Source organism: Rhododendron vialii, chromosome 1a (genome assembly GCF_030253575.1).
Source record: "Rhododendron vialii isolate Sample 1 chromosome 1a, ASM3025357v1".
Lineage (NCBI taxonomy): Eukaryota > Viridiplantae > Streptophyta > Magnoliopsida > Ericales > Ericaceae > Rhododendron > Rhododendron vialii.
Window position 1 is genome coordinate 44,540,591 of NC_080557.1, and position 17,859 is coordinate 44,558,449.

General features: G+C 40.9%; 2 protein-coding genes across 6 annotated transcripts; one reads left to right on the forward strand and one right to left on the reverse strand.

The window, feature by feature from the left end:
- The first annotated feature begins 703 nt into the window (after positions 1-703).
- Positions 704-6,961, forward strand: LOC131319468 (formin-like protein 1). Of its 2 annotated transcripts, XM_058349725.1 has the most exons (5): positions 704-2,398; positions 2,507-3,524; positions 3,633-3,832; positions 4,861-5,105; positions 5,882-6,961. In XM_058349725.1, exons 1-5 carry the CDS (start codon positions 979-981, stop codon positions 6,683-6,685), a joined length of 3,687 nt encoding a protein of 1,228 aa, XP_058205708.1. In that variant the 5' UTR covers positions 704-978; the 3' UTR covers positions 6,686-6,961. The 2 variants fall into 2 exon arrangements, with proteins under 2 accessions (XP_058205708.1, XP_058205699.1); XM_058349716.1 differs by having other exon boundaries at positions 704-3,524.
- A 1,366-nt stretch (positions 6,962-8,327) lies between these two features.
- LOC131319481 (acyl-coenzyme A thioesterase 2, chloroplastic-like) lies at positions 8,328-16,167 on the reverse strand. 4 transcript variants are annotated; one of them, XM_058349751.1, is made up of 6 exons: positions 15,319-16,167; positions 11,684-11,861; positions 10,015-10,484; positions 9,240-9,368; positions 8,850-9,059; positions 8,328-8,690 (listed from the first exon to the last, which is right to left on the reverse strand). In XM_058349751.1, exons 1-5 carry the CDS (start codon positions 15,790-15,792, stop codon positions 8,874-8,876), a joined length of 1,437 nt encoding a protein of 478 aa, XP_058205734.1. In that variant the 5' UTR covers positions 15,793-16,167; the 3' UTR covers positions 8,328-8,690; positions 8,850-8,873. The 4 variants fall into 4 exon arrangements, with proteins under 4 accessions (XP_058205734.1, XP_058205725.1, XP_058205740.1 ...); XM_058349742.1 differs by having other exon boundaries at positions 8,328-8,709; XM_058349757.1 differs by having other exon boundaries at positions 8,831-9,059.
- Between the last annotated feature and the right edge of the window lie 1,692 nt (positions 16,168-17,859).

The following is a 17,859-nucleotide window of genomic DNA, read 5'->3' on the forward strand; positions in this document are numbered from 1 at the left end:
CGTTAATTTTTTTTTTTTATAAATTTTTGAAAGTAGAGAAGATATGTTAGCTTGAGCTCGAAGAATTAGTCTGAAAAATGGTATTATGGTGGTTATTAAAAATTCTGCTAATTTAAAAGGTGCCAAATTAAAATTAAATATGTAATTAAATATAAAGATATGAAATTAAGTAAATAAATAAAAAAATAATTTAGGGAGGGGGTATTTCGGACTGTGGGGGTTGGGGGTGGTGGTGGTGGTGTCAGCAGGGGCGAAAAGCAGTGCTCCTATCCGGACTTGGGAGGCTGCTCCGCTCCGGTTTCGTTCTGACGATCGGAAACATTCACTTTATAGAGCCCGTCAAGTTGAACAAATATATAAAAAAATTAGCTTAATCAGATATCATTAAGTGCCTAATAAAAACCTATTTGTCTTGAAAAAAAGGATCCGAAACACTAGATCAAATCTACTAGAACCCATTATTGGAAAATTATATATGTTTCGATCAGGAATTTAAAAATATCCGATCAAACTGATTTTTTGCATACTTGTTCAACTCAATGAACTCTACGAAGTGAACGTTTTCGATTGTCAGAGAAAGACCGGAGCGAAGCCCCCTCGGCTGGGACAGCACGCTGCTGTCCCTTGAAGGGACAACAGCCCCCCAAGTCCTTCATATCCAATGATTCCACAATCCACGGCTCCATTTTTCCTTCTGTTTCAACCTCTTTTCACTCTGTCTCTCTCTCTCTCTCTCTCTCTCTCTCTCCTGTTTCAACCTCATGTCAGTTCACACTCTCCCCCACCATTCACTCTCTCTCTCTCTGCCTTACACACACACTGACAGTGTGACACACATGCAACCCTCCATCTCTCCTCACTCCAATGTGTGAATACTGAAAACAGTCCCCACAACACCCACCAGGCCACCACCGCCACTTACATTTACTCCCCACTCTCTCCCCCTACTCTCTCTCTAAAAACCCCCATCACACCACAATGCCCACCTCCCCATTCTCCCTCATCCTCTTCCTAATCTTATCCTTCACACCCCTCCTCCCCTCAACCTCCGCCGCAACCGCCCGCAACCGCCGCACCCTCCACCAACCCTTTTTCCCCTCCGCCCCCCCAACCCCACCCCCTTCCCCTCCACCCCCACTTCCACCTAAATACCCTTTCTCTTCCACTAATACCACTAGTACCCCCACCACCAACCCTCCCTTTTTCCCTTCCGTACCGTCCCCTCCTTCCCCGCCCTCCCCCGCCTCCTTCGCCTCCTTCCCCGCCAACATCTCCTCCCTCATCCTCCCTCACTCCCCCTCCTCCCCGAAACCCCTCTCCTCCAAGCTTGTCACCGTCGCCGCCGTCCTCACCTCCTCCGCCGCCATCGTCACCGCAGTCAGCGTCTTCCTCTACCTCCGCCGCCGCAGCACGCGGCGTAACCCCCCCGACGACAAGTCTATCGTCTCGGACGTCAGCAATGCGAACGCGCTGCGTGTCGTTAGTCGCGTGCTTCCGAAGCAGCAGAGACGATCGCCGCCTCCGAACAATAACAGCTCCGAGTTTCTCTACCTCGGCAACATTGCCACCTCCCGCGGCGGCGCCATCGGCGGCGGAGACGGAGACGCGAGCCTGAGGAAATTGGACTCGCCGGAGCTACGCCCGCTGCCGCCGCTTCGCCAGCAGAGTACTTCGAAGCAGAATTTCGCCAATGCTTCAGACGTGGCCTCCGAAGACGAGGAGTTTTACTCCCCGAGAGGATCCTCCGGCGGCCGCGAGAGCTCTGTCGAAACCGGATCCGCCTCCGTGGGACCGTTTGCGGCCGCCGTAGCGGCAGAGAATAATCACGTGGTCACGTGTAGGAGTGTGTCGAGTAATTCTTCTATGTATTCCTCGTCGAATTCGGGGTCCCCTGTAAGTACTTCTCCGCCAGTAAGCTTGAGTCCAATGAAATCATCGCCTGTCACGACCCCAATGAACGATTTGAAGAGTTCCCCGTCCGTTTCGCCGCCTTCTTCGTCGTCGCCGGACAGGGGTTCGGAGAAAAGCCTGGTTTCGTCACCCGGGATAACGTACGATGTAGTGGTCCTGGAGGCGGCGAGGATCAGCCCCGTTCGTAATAAGGTTAATTCTCTGTCCCCGTCGCTGTCTCCTTCTTTATTATCGTCGCCAGAGAGGCCTGTGGAGAAAAACCATGATGTTTTGTTAACTAGAACGCCCAGCGTTTCGAATCACAATGTGGCGTCTCTAGTGAGAACTAGTAGCGGTGATGTGGATCGATTGGATCATGAGAAGAATCCGGGGATCCCGTTACTATCATTATCCTCCCCGGAAAGAGATTTGGAGAAAACCCATGATTTGTCACCAAGAATATTCAATGTTTCGGTTGTTAATGTTGAGTCTCCTGTGAGAAGTAGTAGTGCTGTTGCTTTGGATCAATTTGGTAGTAAGAAGAATTCTCGATCCCCATCAGTGTCATCATCACCAAGAATATCCAATGTTTCGAATCGTAATGTTGAGTCTCCAGGTGCTGTTGCTTTGGATCAATTTGGTAGTAAGAAGAATTCTCGATCCCCATCAGTGTCATCATCACCAAGAATATCCAATGTTTCGAATCGTAATGTTGAGTCTCCAGTGAGAAGTAGGAGAACTAGCTTTGATCAGTTGAGTAATAAGAAGAGTTCTCGATCTCCATCGCTATCTTCATTGTCGTCGTCCTCCCCGGAGAGAGCAAATGTAATGTCGTATGCTGGGAATCTGAATGTGGAGTATTCGGGTAGGACTAGTAGTGGTAATTTGAAGGGATTGGCAAATAAGAATTCTCGATCCCCGTCGGTATCTTCATTGTCATCCTCTCCAGAAAGTCATTTGGAGAAAACCCAGGATTCGTTGTCTGGAGTTTCACATGTTTTGAACACGAAAGTGGGGTCTCCGGCTAGATTGGGCAATGCTATACCACCGGAGCTACCACGGCCACGAAGACATTGGGAAATTCCAGTTTCCCCTGATTCTTCACCTTTGGAGAAAAGCCATGATTCATCACCTAGAATGTCCAATGTTGTGAGTCAAAATTTGGAGGAATTGGCTTATCAGAAGCATTCTCGATCATCCTCACGGTCTTCTTTATCCTCACCTCAAAGGCCTTTGGAGAAAATCCGAGAATCATCAACAAGGATTTCGAATGTTTCGAGTCCAAATGAGGGATCTCCGGCCAGAACAGGCAAGTTTACTCCGCCACCACCTCCACCACCACCGCCGCCTCCGCCACCGCTACCGCCATCACGGAAACAATGGGAAGTTCCAGTTTCCACCCAGTCTGTTCCTCCGCCAGTTTTGAAACCACCAGTTTTGGTAACAGCTCCGAGACTTGTTAATATTCCTACTCCGACATTGATATCTCCCATTGAATTGCCTCCCACTTCAGAAAATGCTGAGGAGGATGAGGAGACTGAAAAACCCAAGTTGAAGCCACTGCACTGGGATAAAGTCAGAGCAAGCTCCGATCGTGAGATGGTTTGGGATCACCTAAATTCAAGCTCGTTTAGGTATGAAATCAACTTGAACTTGATCTTTTTTGGTTGTCATACAAATACATTAGTAATTTTTGCTTCCTTTGTTTTTAAAGCTGAATAAAAATGAGTTCTTGATTGCAGATTGAATGAGGAGATGATTGAAACATTATTTGTTGTGAATAAACCGAGCTCAAATCATAAAGAAGCAACACGACGTTATGTTCTTCCCTCACCAAGTCAGGAGAATAGGGTGCTTGATCCGAAGAAGGCACAGAACATTGCAATTGCACTAAGAGCACTGAATGTAACAATAGAGGAAGTTTGTGAAGCCCTTTCGGAAGGTAGTTTAGCTTTCTCTGTAACAAGCTATGTTCTTGTTTCAATAGTTGGTGAGAAAAATGAACATCAATGTTTCGTGGTACTGGTAGCTCCTATTACCTGCATCCTTGATCATCCAGCTTGAATAACCGAACTATGCAATTCTTTGTAGCTTTTGGTCTCAGCATCTCATCAAATGAGCATCTCTGTGCTAGATTGCCATGTGCTCCACTAGATAGGTTTATTGCAAAGCATGTTAAACTATTTAATATTTTTGCTTTTTTGATGTGTTGTGCAGACTGTAGTACTCTACTGATTTTGGCATGACTAACTGGAAATCCTTTATCTTCTCTACGAATGGCCATTTGCCTACTTTTAGCCCTTTGTATGTTCTTAATCTATGGTGTTTCCGGCTTATTGGCATGTTGTACGTATTGCTGACACAATGATTAATGTTTTCTTGGCCCCGTATAGCCATTAATTAGTGTCAGGGAGCATAAATGTGAAAGCTGTTGCAAAAGAAGTGGCTTTGCAGATTATGTGAATAAAAGCAGTCTTAAACAGAGAGAATCGGTATGCGAAATGATCTGCTTCTAGTGAAGTCAACCAGAAGGCTTTTTAGTTCACCCTTGCCCCCCAATTCTTTGATATTTGATTATCTCCGTATATGAAGTCCTATAATTTCAAAAAAATATATAAACAAAATGCTCAATGATGTCCAAGAAATGTGGTGTGTAATCGTGGATATTGCGCATAGTTTGAGGATGGATTTCATTGGAGTGCACTATATCAGAGGATTTGAGTGCAGCTTTGCAGTGAGCTCCATGCTTGTTTCAGTTACCATTTGTTCTGCAAATATTTCATTACACTTCTCATGGACTTGGTATATTTCTTGTTGCTGGTTCTATCAAAAGTAGCCGAGCCTTTTTCTATTCTTTTTTCAAAGAAGTTCAGAATACTAACACTTTATGTTAGAGCTTGGCCATGTAATTAGTGTGGTTTGCATACTGAAGTTTTCCTCTCTACCTTTTTTGCACCTTGATATGTACAGGTAATGTTGATGCTCTTGGAACTGAGCTTCTTGAAAGTTTGCTAAAGATGGCTCCAACTAAGGAGGAAGAATATAGACTGAGAGAGTACAAGGATGATTCGCCTTTCAAACTTGGACCTGCTGAGAAATTTCTGAAGGCAGTGCTTGATGTACCTTGTGCATTTAAAAGGGCAGATGCAATGCTTTACATAGCTAATTTTGAGTCTGAGGTTGACTACCTCAAAAAGTCATTTGAGACCCTAGAGGTAAATCTCTCACTTCAGCATTAGTCTTTTTAGCTGCTGTTATGTGATTTACATTCAATTAGGATGGTTACTTGGATCGTGGCATGTCTGCCCTCCATTTATTTACAATCAATCATTTTAACATTAGATTCTGGCCTCTGTTGCTGCATTTTCATGTACTTTTTCTTTGCTTAAATTCCTTTCCTGCTAAGTAAATCATCCCTTCTGCATAATTTTCTTGCATGTGTGGTTGAGATATTCATTTCCCTTTGTTAATCAACAAATGGTAGATTAGGTTGCTGGGTTTTCAAGGTAAGTGTCTGGGCAACCAAATAGGTCCATTCCTGGTAGAGCAATCATATGTATGAATGGACCGAATGATACAATAGGCAGGACTGTAATAAACAAGAACAGATTGCTGGTTTGTTTTGGGGAAAAGGAAATAAGAGTGAGCCATTTTAAACAAATCCCTGTTGTTTATGGTCTGAGATCTGACCAAAAACATTAAAGCCCAAAGGAAGCAAGAAATTTTTGACAAGATTTCTGATTTAGGTACTCCAACTTAAATTTGTTTTCGAAATGAGATTTGTATTACGAAAACCTGATGATAGACTTGGTGAACTGACCATACTTTTTATCAAGTGTTTTTTACCAAGTGATAGTGCTCCATCACTTGCAGAAAGATTAAGGTTTGTTGCTAGGTGAATCCAAGTTGTTGCATTGCTTCTCCCCATAGTTCGTAGATAACACTTCAACTTAGTGTTCAGGTTTTTTTCTCTCTCTCTCCAAATTCACAGGTAGCATGTGAAGAACTGAGGAGCAGCAGGATGTTTTTGAAGCTTCTAGAAGCTGTGCTAAAAACTGGTAACCGTATGAATGTTGGAACAAACCGCGGTGATGCCCATGCATTCAAGCTGGACACGCTTCTCAAGCTTGTTGATGTAAAAGGTGCCGACGGGAAAACCACACTCTTGCATTTTGTCGTACAAGAAATTATCAGAAGTGAAGGAGCTCGTCTTTCTAGTGGAGATCGAAACCCTAGTTCCTCAATCAACGACGATGCCAAGTGCAGAAAGCTTGGCCTACAAGTTGTTTCTGCTCTCAGTTCAGAGCTGAAAAACGTCAAGAAATCTGCTGCCATGGATTCAGAGGTGCTCAGTAGCGATGTACTGAAACTTTCTAAAGGACTTGGAAACATTGCAGAAACTGTACGATTAAATGAAGAAATGGGATCGGAAGAAAGCACCCAGAAATTCTCAGAGTCGATGACGAGGTTTGTGAAAATGGCAGAGGAGGAGATTATAAGGATTCAGGCCCAAGAGAGTGTGTCTCTTTCACTAGTGAAGGAGATAACTGAATATTTCCACGGAAATTCAGCCAAGGAAGAAGCTCATCCGTTTAGGATTTTCACTGTAGTGAGGGATTTCCTAACGATTCTCGATAGGGTTTGCAAGGAAGTTGGGATGATCAATGAGCGGACTATAGTCAGTTCCGCCCATAAATTCCCAGTTCCAGTCAATCCGATGATGCAGCCTCTTACTAGCGGATTCCAGGGAAGGCGGCCGTACGGTTTCTCCGACGATGAAAGTTCCTCTCCTTAGTAATATGTCTCACATCAAGTAACATTTTTGTTGCCTTCCGCCAAAAAGTGTAATCCATGGCTTGGCTGGTAGTTCTTGAACCTTTTTTTCTTCTTCTGTATTTATATATAGACCCATGTAAAAGATTGTGAAATTGTTTCATCATATAGATATAAACATATATATATAGAGAGAGAGGTTTAGAAGAATAATGCAATCCAGTTGGGATTATATAATATATGGTTCTGTAAAAAGTTTGGGATGGAATAGAAAGTTGCTGGTAGCTCTCAGTGTGTACATTGTTTGTTTTCTCTTCCCCTTTCTGTTCTCTTTCTGCAGGATCAGATTTATGCCAACAGATTCTTGGCATGGTGAGAATTTGTGATGCTCTTCACGTGTAATTTCCCTTTGTCAGATGCTTTCTGCTTTAAGTTCTACATATGAGATTTATTAAATCTAAAACAAAAACAGACAATTTTTGTGCACATAGGGCTGAAGATGAGAAAACACAAAACCATTAAAACAAGGTCCTCTTGGTGTAGTTGTTGAGGGTGATTTAAGTTTCCTTGTTAAGAAGGGCTGTAGGGATATTCTTTTCGAGAAAATATCTCAAGCATTGTGAAAAAATATTAGACTGTTCGGGACAGTTACTAGAAAGGAGTCCTACCCTTCTTTTCCTTATGGTTTTACCCCCTCAATTGTCTTGAAAAAGGTGTAACCTTCAATTGTCTTTTGACAAATTGTACCTAAAGATGATAACAAACTACTCCATTAAAGAAAAGAAACAGTACCCATAATTATATATCAAAGGCTATATTATGGTATAGTGAAATTAACATCATAGATTGTCTGGGTCCACTATAATAATTGTTGCCTTTAACTTTAGGGACTGTTGGTTTTGCAAAAAGGCCATGATACTGTGGAAGGAAGGTGGAAACTACTCACTCCTCCACCATAAACGAGGCTTAAGATTCGTCCCATAAAGAAAGTGAAATGATAAAAGGTAAAAAAAAAAAAAGCCTTGGACAGCAAATTGAATAAAGGGGTAAAATAGAGATTTGCTCAAGGGTCTGTCTCTGTTTCTCTCTCTACAATTTGGTGCGAGATTTCTATGTCCATATTCTTCTTCTTCTTTTTCTGAAAAGCTATGTCTATATTCTAAATTGCTTTAAAAACACCTCTTTTTTTTAGGAACAGAAACAAATACATAGTTAAGATCAAAGTGAATCGGATACCAATTACAAGGCTCAAAAAGGCCAAACAAAAATACAACCAAAACAACAAAAGCTGCAAAAATCAGCAACATTTCAAATGGGTCACGTACAGAATTGAGTTTGAGAAACATATTTGCATGCTTGTATATGCAACAGTTTGCCTGTTGGGGTGAAGTGCTAGAGAGTATCTTTTACTAATTGCCAACAAAACACAGAAAACAAAATTAAAAAGATTGTTTTCTGGAAAATTATTATACACGAAAAAATGTTTTGCACTATAAAATATTTTACGTCGAAGTAAATGGAGCCTTAATGTCCACAAAATTGCAGAAATATGATACCAATGTTTTAAACTTCGGTATCAAAAAATTAACACACTGACCGCACTGGTATCATAAAGCCAACGGAACAACGTACTTTTTTCCATTGAAAATAAATGAAGCCTATTATATTGAACCACCGCTATAGTATCGGACAATAAAGTACGTTGGCGTACAATAAAACTCTCCAGAGAGAAGACGCCTCCATGCAAGGAGGAGAAAGCAACCACAAAGGTTAGACCACAAACCTCCACGCAGGATGTATTATTACAAGAAAAACACAAAACAAAACCTCCACACAGGGACGAAAGAAGTTACTAACAAAAAGGAAAAAAACGGCTCTCTCCATGTCTCTAGCCTTAAGAGCTCCACCAAGCCGTCTTGATCTTCGTAAAAAGTAGCCTCCACCACAGGTATAGATCGGACTTTACTTGGTCGGGGTGGTTGTGCAGCGTGGGCGCAACATGCACCATCGCGGTCAATAGCATCAGACTACAGCCATAGAAGAAATCTGAGAACAGTTACGAGCAAATGGTGACTGGTTTTGCGGAGAAAGGACAGAGGTGAGGGGAAGAGCAGAAGGGTAAGGGGAGGGAACTTCGCAGGAACAACATTCAGAACAAAATTTAAACCCAATTTAACGTAGCATACCAGCTGTTTATTGTACTACTTCATCTAAACCCTATAACAACCAGCCTTCTTGCTTTCTCTCTTTGGGGAACGGCTCACCATCTGTTTGTGCTCCAGAATCCTTCGTGCTTCCTCCTCTGTAGCTGGAACCACCTTCCGAATCTTCAATCCGTTGTTCTGTGCCTTTGCCACCGGGCAAACAGTGAATGTGAAATAGAATTTATTCGATAGCTGCTCAAAAAGTGCATGCACAAAAGACGGAGGTTATGTGAAAAGGAAACTTTCCGTTCCGATAAAGATGACACTATTACATTATTTGGGTAACTATAAGTATCAATGATAGTTTGACCTGTAAAAGTAAGAATGAAATTGGGAAACGATACTTATCCATTCGCTATTGCTGGAACATACCTCACTAGACCTGAGCTCGGGCCTTGTAACATGAGCAACAACCTCAACATTAATCAGAGGCTGATCTGTATTCTCGAATTCAGTGAACAAGACGCACGATTTGAAACGCAAGAAATCACCAACATCCACCTGTCTCGACAAGAAATGTATGATTTTACAACATATATGCAGCAAAGGTTGCTCTTAAATGTGGAGAGTACCCTATGTCTCAGAACGACAGCTAATGCTCATCTAAACTGCATAAGATTCATGGCACCGGTAATAATTTTATCTGAAGGAATTGGCAACACAACCACAACTTCGTTCATGAGAACCTTGAGAAGAAACACACAAGGCTAGTATTCTACTGTGCAGCCCTCCTTCATCATTTCGATATATTTGCCATACTTGTAAACTCCTCCCCCGCCTCCTCCCCCCCCCCCCCCCCCCCCTTGTTCCAAAAGGATAGAGGGTGATAACGTCAAGTCCTCTATACATGTTTTTACGATTAGCATGTGACAAAGGAAGGTGGAAATGCCAAAGAAATGGTTATGACATGCCTTCACTTTCAGAATTAGTATTTTCCAACAATAGTGAACTAAGACCAAAGATTAGTAATGCATGTTTTGACAATTTGCTTATGACATGGATATAAATCTTAACAATTAACTTCTGAATATATATATTTTTTAATTAGTTGTCTTTCTAAAGGCCTGCGGCATTACCTCTAGCCACTACATCCAAAATCCAGTCTGAGGGAGCAGTACAAAAAGAAAGGTTGATAATTCATACTCACAGGTCTTAAGAAATCAACATGATCAACCTCTAGAAAGCATGGCATCATCCCAGCAAAAGCATAAGCTGTTGAGAAAGCCAATTCAAAAGCTCGGTGCATCAAAAACCCTCCAAAGATGCGACAGTGGAGGTTTCTCTGTTGTGGCTGGCAAATCAAAGAGTTCTCAAGGCGTGTATCCCTAAGAAGGATGGTGTCTCTATCTGCCAAGGCAGGAATGTCACAGAACATGCGTCCCTCGGCCAATAAAGCTTCGAGTCTGTTTACTTCTCCATTCTCAATCTCCTTCCTGTCATTAACGTTCTTCTGTTTTCTCAATTCCTGTCTTGCTTCTGCTTCTTCGCAAAGCAACTTCTCTCGTTCAGTTTCTGGAAAGAGTCGGTTCACTGGAGCAGCTTTCCCTGTCTTAGAATCACGGGCAACGAATATGAAATTGGCTGTGAGAGCTATTGGTTCCGAAGCATCAGACTTCCCTGCAGAATAAATTTAAGGGTATTATTGTATAGCTGTCTTCAATTTAACTCAAAAAACAAACAATAGTTCTGAAATTGAAGGAAATGTTTAAAGACATGACATGCATATCGAAATGATTGATGAAGGATTGTTTGGGCGAAATAGTTGCTTGAGGTGATGTAGCAGGCTTTAAAAAACTAGAAATTATGATCAACAAACATGCAAGAGAATACAGAGAGTCTGATATAAGTAATTAAGGAGAGCCGAAAGAGTTTCTAACCAAAATTGGCTCAAATATGAAGTCCAAATTGAGAACTATCTTTCTGCTAACTAAAAATTCAACTGATCCGACATCTGCGACCTTGACATGTGTCATCTTCAAATGCCAAGACTCTTGGTGACAAAAATAAAGATGGCTTGAGAAAGGATTCGTGCATGTGACTCCAATTGGCTGGAACAGAAGGCTTGGTTTGGTTGTTTACTTAAAAGAAGTAATCCACATCTATCACAGATCATAATGTGGGCAATAGCACTGACGGCTGACCATTATTCCACCAGTCTGCAAATCAAGGGTAAGATATTTGCGTCTGGGGTCTTGGCAGTCCATATATGCATACAAACCAAAACAAACGATGTCAAGGGAAATCAATGAGAAGCGTCATACTAGCACGACTGATCTGATAGACCAGATGATCTTATTTTAACAACTCAGGTCCCACAAATTGTCCCCTAGATATCCTCTGGTATAGTGAGTTCTTACAAGATTCTAGATTTGGCTGTGACTGAGTCTTTATAACCGAATAATGTAGAACATAAGTTGGCAAGGGAGTAAAACGTGTGAAGCAACATTTAAGCTTCCAAAAACTGAAACTTCAGCTAGCTTTCTGAAAATGGGATAATACAATCAAGTTTATTGTTTTGCCTTTGTGTATGTCAAAAACTTTTTGACAGTCATATATTTGTGGGTAAGATAGAAATATATCCTTTCATTTAGGTTTATCGTCATAGACATAAAAACTGCCGTGGAACTGAAACTGTCATGACATTCTGTACTGTAATGCTGGTATCAACTTATAGCACTTGGTGAGACCAAACATTGAACCCATTCTTTATTTCAAGAAATCATAATATATCCGGAAGCAGGCTCAGTATAATGTAAAATGTAAATGTTTGAAAGGCTGTTACGTTTTTTGAAAGACAGCTAGCTCTAGGAAAATACCAAATGTGGGCTGAGTGACTTCCAGTTGAATCTCTATTGACGACCGTCCAACCCATATAACTGCGCCACCCATTTTGAGATCAACAGCAACACTGAGTGCCTTTTTCAGCACCATCTTATCCACAGCAGCAGTGACCAACAAGAGTGGCCTTGTCAAGCTATCTTCATCAGAACAGTGCTACTCCACAAACAAACGGGTATTTAACTAAAGTGCAGGCAGAATGCAGGTAGCAACAATTCTAATTTACTACGGAGAATTTCTTCGAACTGCATAAGCTATAAATTGATTCAAACAAATATATACTTTCTTAAATATAAACCGACTAGAAGATTCTCATTTGAGCTGATGTACTTAAGTGAGTTCATATCGACAGTTAGTTCAACTTCATCCAACACAATGGATGATGGCAATCATTTTATGAAGTTCGCTATTCAAAAGTCTGAAACCTGCATACAACTCTTGATCATGGGTTCCATTGTAAATTTTCCTCTATGGAGTACAGTTCACACAGTTGGCTACAATCAACCCACCAAAAAGGAAACATACACTCTGTTTGTTTCAGGCAGAAATCTTTTCTGGGAGATCAGTTTTCGTGGAAAATATTTGGTGAAACAGAAAACAATAGTCAATGGAATACATTTTCCATGGTCAACGAAAAATCAATTAATTTTTGGTGGAAAACGTTTTCAATTTTTTTAGGGTGGAAAACATTTTCCAGATCATCACTACCATGGTACCACCACACCACTACCGATGAAGACCAAAATAACCAAAATACCCCTATATCGTAAAAATGACAAAATATCATACACGTAAAATCGTCAAAATACAATTTCACATGCAAAATGACCAAAATTGCTTCATCTATAAAATGACCAAACTACCCCAAATGCCCTTAAGATTTAAAATAACCAAAATACGCCCAGACATACAAAATGACCAGAAAATTAGTACAATCATTACATATACGAAATGACCAAAATACCGATGTTATATATTGTAATGTGATCAAAATACCCTTTCACGCACAAAACAACCAAAATACTCCTGCATGTAAAATGATCAATATACGATTTCACAAACCAATTACCAAAATAACTATATCTACAAAATGACCAAAACACCACTGTAACTCTTACGTTGTAAAATGACCACAATACTCCTATATGAACAAAATGAAATAACACCATGACAACCTTTACGTTGTAAAATTACCAATATCTGTATAATGACCAATATACCCCTTACACAATAAAGTGACCAAAACACCCTTTTATCCGCAAAACGACCCAAATATCCCTCCATGTAAGATTGTACCCGCGCGTGGTGGATTCACAATCCACTGCCTTGATACACTTGGCTACATCCACCCCTACCCCCACATAGGTTTAAGTCTCTATCTACAATGAGATCCTTAATGATCTCATTTGAATGTAAACGAACATTTGGGTGATGTTATTATATACTCCCTCTGTCCTGATTTGTTTGTCGCCCTTTTGACTTATGCATGTCCCAAATTGACTGTCCAATTTCAAAATCAATGGATCAGATTGTGTAAATTTTCAAATCAATGGATAAGATTTGGTTTCCTTAATAAGTTGAAAATCCAAGATTGGACAAACAAATCGGGACTGGAGGGAGTAAGTGGTGAGGCACAGAGCGTTGTGCAAATTCACATGTATAAACAATTGCTCATAACCTAGCATAAGACATTGTCTATTTTGACCCAGAATAAGACCGACAATCTATTGTCTAATAATTGAGAAACATGTTACACATTGTGAGTACATGGCAGTATGGCACCAAGTTCGAAGGATTGGGGGGGGGGGGGGCGGGGCCTAAGGCGACCTTAGGGAAGGTTATCACAGCTAAAGGAAAACCCAATCTTGAGGTCGACTGCAAATGCTTGGGTTAGAGATAGGGCCCAAGTCACTTGGGGACTGAAGGAGGACAGTGAAATGGAGGTTTGAACTCAAGGAATCGTCTTAAGGTCCGAACTCTGAACTCCCCGAGTTAGACACCCTTAGAGAGAGGCATATTTACTGATCGAAGGTCAACCTTCATCGAGATTCGTATCATACCTACCCACTGAAACCTAGGACTTAATAGTCAGCCCTTACCTACTAGGGGTGTTATTCGGTCAGTTCGGTTCGGTTCGGGGTGGATTTGCCGCACCCCGATCGGGTTCGGGGTATATAATCCGGAGACCGATCCCGACCGGTATTAATTTCGGTTCGGTTTGGTTCGGGGTGAGTTCAGTTCAGTCCGGGATTTTCGGGGCGTTCGGTCCACCCGAAATGGGCCTTAGTTGGGCCATTTGGGCCGTTTTTAAAAACTAACAATAGATTACGGGCTATGTTTGGACCATTTTTTCACCCATATTTTGGCCATTTTCACATGTTTCTCACCCATATTTGGGCAATTTTCAACCTTAAGTCAATCACCTATGTTTGGGCCATTTTTTCACATTTGGGCCATCGTAATTTGTACCTGTTTTTTTTTTTTTTCCAAAAACCAATTGAAAAAAAAAAAAACATACAACAAGTATGCTCAAACAATTACAACTTTTACAAGTACTCTTCCACCTTCTTCTTCTTTTTTCAATCGATTGGAAATATTTTCTACACTAGTGTATATAACTTGGAGGAGTTAAAGTAATTTAGAACAAAGAGAGTAATCGATTGGAAAATTTTGCAAAAACGTAAATAAATCAAGCAATGAAATTCCAAAAAAAAAAAAGTAAGAGCCAAAAGTTAACCATTCAAAACAATAAGAGCCAGAAGATTAAAACAATTTATAAAAATATATATAATATATATGGTTCGGTCCGCATTCGGTATAGATTTCTAGAAAACCGAGACCGAACCGACCTAGGTTCGGTTCGGCTCGGTCCACCCCGAACTGGAAAAAAACTCCCTTGGACCGACCGAAGACCGAACCGATCAGTCGGTTTTTTGGGTCTTTTTCGGTCCGGTCGGATTCGTAACAGCCCTATTACCTACCACCAGACACTCATGTGGACCCCAAGGTTGCATGATACAAAGCCTCACATATCACAGACTTCTGATCAATAGGGCCTCAGGCATAGGGCCTAGACCTCGCATGGATGATCTTTACCAGTGTTCTAAAATAAGGAATTGATCGGCTGATTAATCGCTGGCAGAGCCTAGTCGATTACGTCCGACTAACGATTAATTGCCGATTAATCTCTCGAAGGTGGCTGACTGCCGACTAGCCATAGGCATTGACCCTCAGTGTGGCATCCATTTGGGGTCTGCCACATATGCTTCATCCTGCCATCTATCAGGGTCTCCCTTAGACCTTCGGTTTATTTCACACAAGTTACCGAACTAGGTTCCCCACATTACCGATTATTTCCAGTCACAATGCACACAACAAACTAATGGAGTATACGAGCCGAAATTCAAGGAATCCATAATCTTGATCGGTCACATTATCACTAACTCAATTGAACTAAGTAAACCCACAACCAGAACCACAGGCAAACAACAAATAACCACGAAGCAATCAATTGAGTTCAGAAAACATAATTGCGCACGCAAACCACCCCCCCACCACACCCCACACCCCCACCCCCCCCCCCCCCCAAAAGGCGAGAGATTGAAGACAATACCTTGAATGCGATGGTGCTGGCAAGGGCATCAAGGTCTTCAAGCAATTTCCCCATCCTGACCTCATTCCAAGGATCCCTATACTGCTCTCTCAATATATAATCAGTTGAGAAATTATACAGGATCGTAGTTCGGCTGTGAAACGGAGTCCTGGTTCGCAACTGGCTCTGTGGAGGGGCATCATCGTTAGGGGAATAGAGTCTGTCGAAGATTCTAGACCTGGCTTCCCACAAGGCATACGTCACGGGCGAATGGTACATTCCGGGCCACAGGCTGAGTGGCTTCCGGGCCTCATCTTCAGACCGAGGCGAATCCTCGAAAGGGGAAGTGAATGTGGAGCCAACGGGGATGGTAACCGACAGGCCAGAACAGCCATTGAAATCCAAACAGCCATTGGAATGCGAACCGCCGTTGGTATATGAACCGCCGTTGGTATACGAACCACCGTTGGAATACGAACCGCCACTGGAAGCCATGGGAATTCCGGGCAGTTTTTGAAATGGGTTTTCACAGGGAATTCGATGGGTCTTCTCCTTGAGGATTGAAAAGGGTTTTTAATGGGGGGGCGTCTTGCGAGGTGATTCGAGAAGTGGGTTCGTGATGTCATTGATGGATATTCGTCGGAGCGAATTGGGTTCATGAGGTGGGTTTGAATTGGTAAAGAATCAAACAATGCATAGAAAAATACCATAAACAGTTGTAGAGGGGATTGTTTTCTTCTTGGTTTGAACGCAGAGCCTATCAATGGAGGTCAATTGGGGATTTTGTTGCTGTATTCATGGAGTTTCTCACGTACCTGCAGGGGGGCGCCGTTGACGGTGGAAAGTCTTGCAGGATTACGCATGCTATCGAGCAGTGTCATTTTAGATTTCGAATCAACATTTTTTTTGGGTTAATTACTTGTTGCCCCCTTTATCTATACACATTTTTCACTTTAACCCTCTGACTATAAAACGCTACGACCTACCCTCTTTATCTTCCAATTCCTAACACATAAGGCTGGCCATTAACAAAAGATATGGCAGAGCCACTGCCCTTACATTCATTCATACTTAGGGGTTGTTCGTCTAAATAAGCTACTTGGCTTATTTTTTTTATTATTATTCAATTTTTTTCACATTTGTTAGTTTTTCATCTATTTTTGGGAATTATTGCTTTGTCATGACGAGAGCAATCTAAAAAGTAAAAAATTACGATCGAAACTTAATTTTTTTTGAATAAAGTCAAAAATAAGCCAATTTTTTAGTCTATATTTAAAAAAAATTGGATTTCGATCGTAGTTTTTTACCTTTTAGTTTCTTCTTGTCATGAAGATGTAATAATCCCAAAAAAATTGACAAAAAATTAACAAATGCGAAAAAAATTTGAATAAGTACAAAAAAATAAGCCAAGTGACTTATTCAGCCGAACAAACCCTGAAAACAAAACAGTTAACTAAGTTTGGCATAATCAATTACATCCAGGAGAATTCAGAATTCATCAAAAGATAAGGCCACAAGCCTTAGTGAACTACGTCCAACTTGTCAAGTTTCCAGCAAAGTATGGCAGAGCCACTGCCTTTACATTCATCCATACTTAAACAAAATAGTTAACTAAGTTTGGAATCCCAGACTAACGGCGGCCTTATGTGTTAGGAATTGGAAGATAAACGTGTATAGATAAAGGGGGCAACAAGTAATTAACCCTTTTTTCTGTTTTTTGTTTTTTTGATCCGCACATTTGTTTTTTGTTTGAACAAGATTTTCGAATCATCTGTGTTGTTGGTAAAAAATACTCCCTATTACTATTTATCTAAACACGTCATTTGGGTGAGTACTGTTATATGTGTACATATGCAATGTACATATGGGTTTTGTAAGGTCCATTTTGGATCCCATAAAGATGATTCGAACCGCCTATTATTTTTCAAATGTAATTCTTTATGGAGCCCTGTAAAAAATCAATTTTACCCGATATCGCTAAGGTTTTTTTTATATTTGTAGCAGCAAAACTGAGCAGTTCAGGAGTTTCGCCCCCCACAAATTCAGAAAAAATTCTTATCAATATTGGATTGAGCTGATTTTTTCAAGGCTCTATAAAAAAATGTTTTAAAAATACTCCATCCGTCCCAATTTTCTTGTCTAAGTTCTATTCTAATTGAATAAAAAAATTAGTTATATCTTTAAATTGGTAATAAATTTTATATCTAATATGGATCTTGTTTGATAGATCTCGATTTTTTCTATAATGCAATGTTTTCAAAATCACCTAAAACATTATAAATTACAAGATATAATCATTTGAAAAGTAGCACGAACTCTCAAAAGGAACAATTAAATTGGGACAAAGATAGTAATAAACAGTTTGAATCATTTTTTGAGGAACCCGAGACTGACCCCACAAAACTCATATGTACATATAGCTTTATTGTCATTTGGGTTGAGGATCGTGTGTTCGAGCATTGTCATTTCGGATTTCGTGTCGGTTCAAAATAGTACATGTTTATTTAAAACAAAAAGCACGTCGTATATTTTGACGATCGCGTGTACGCGTAGTGTCATTAA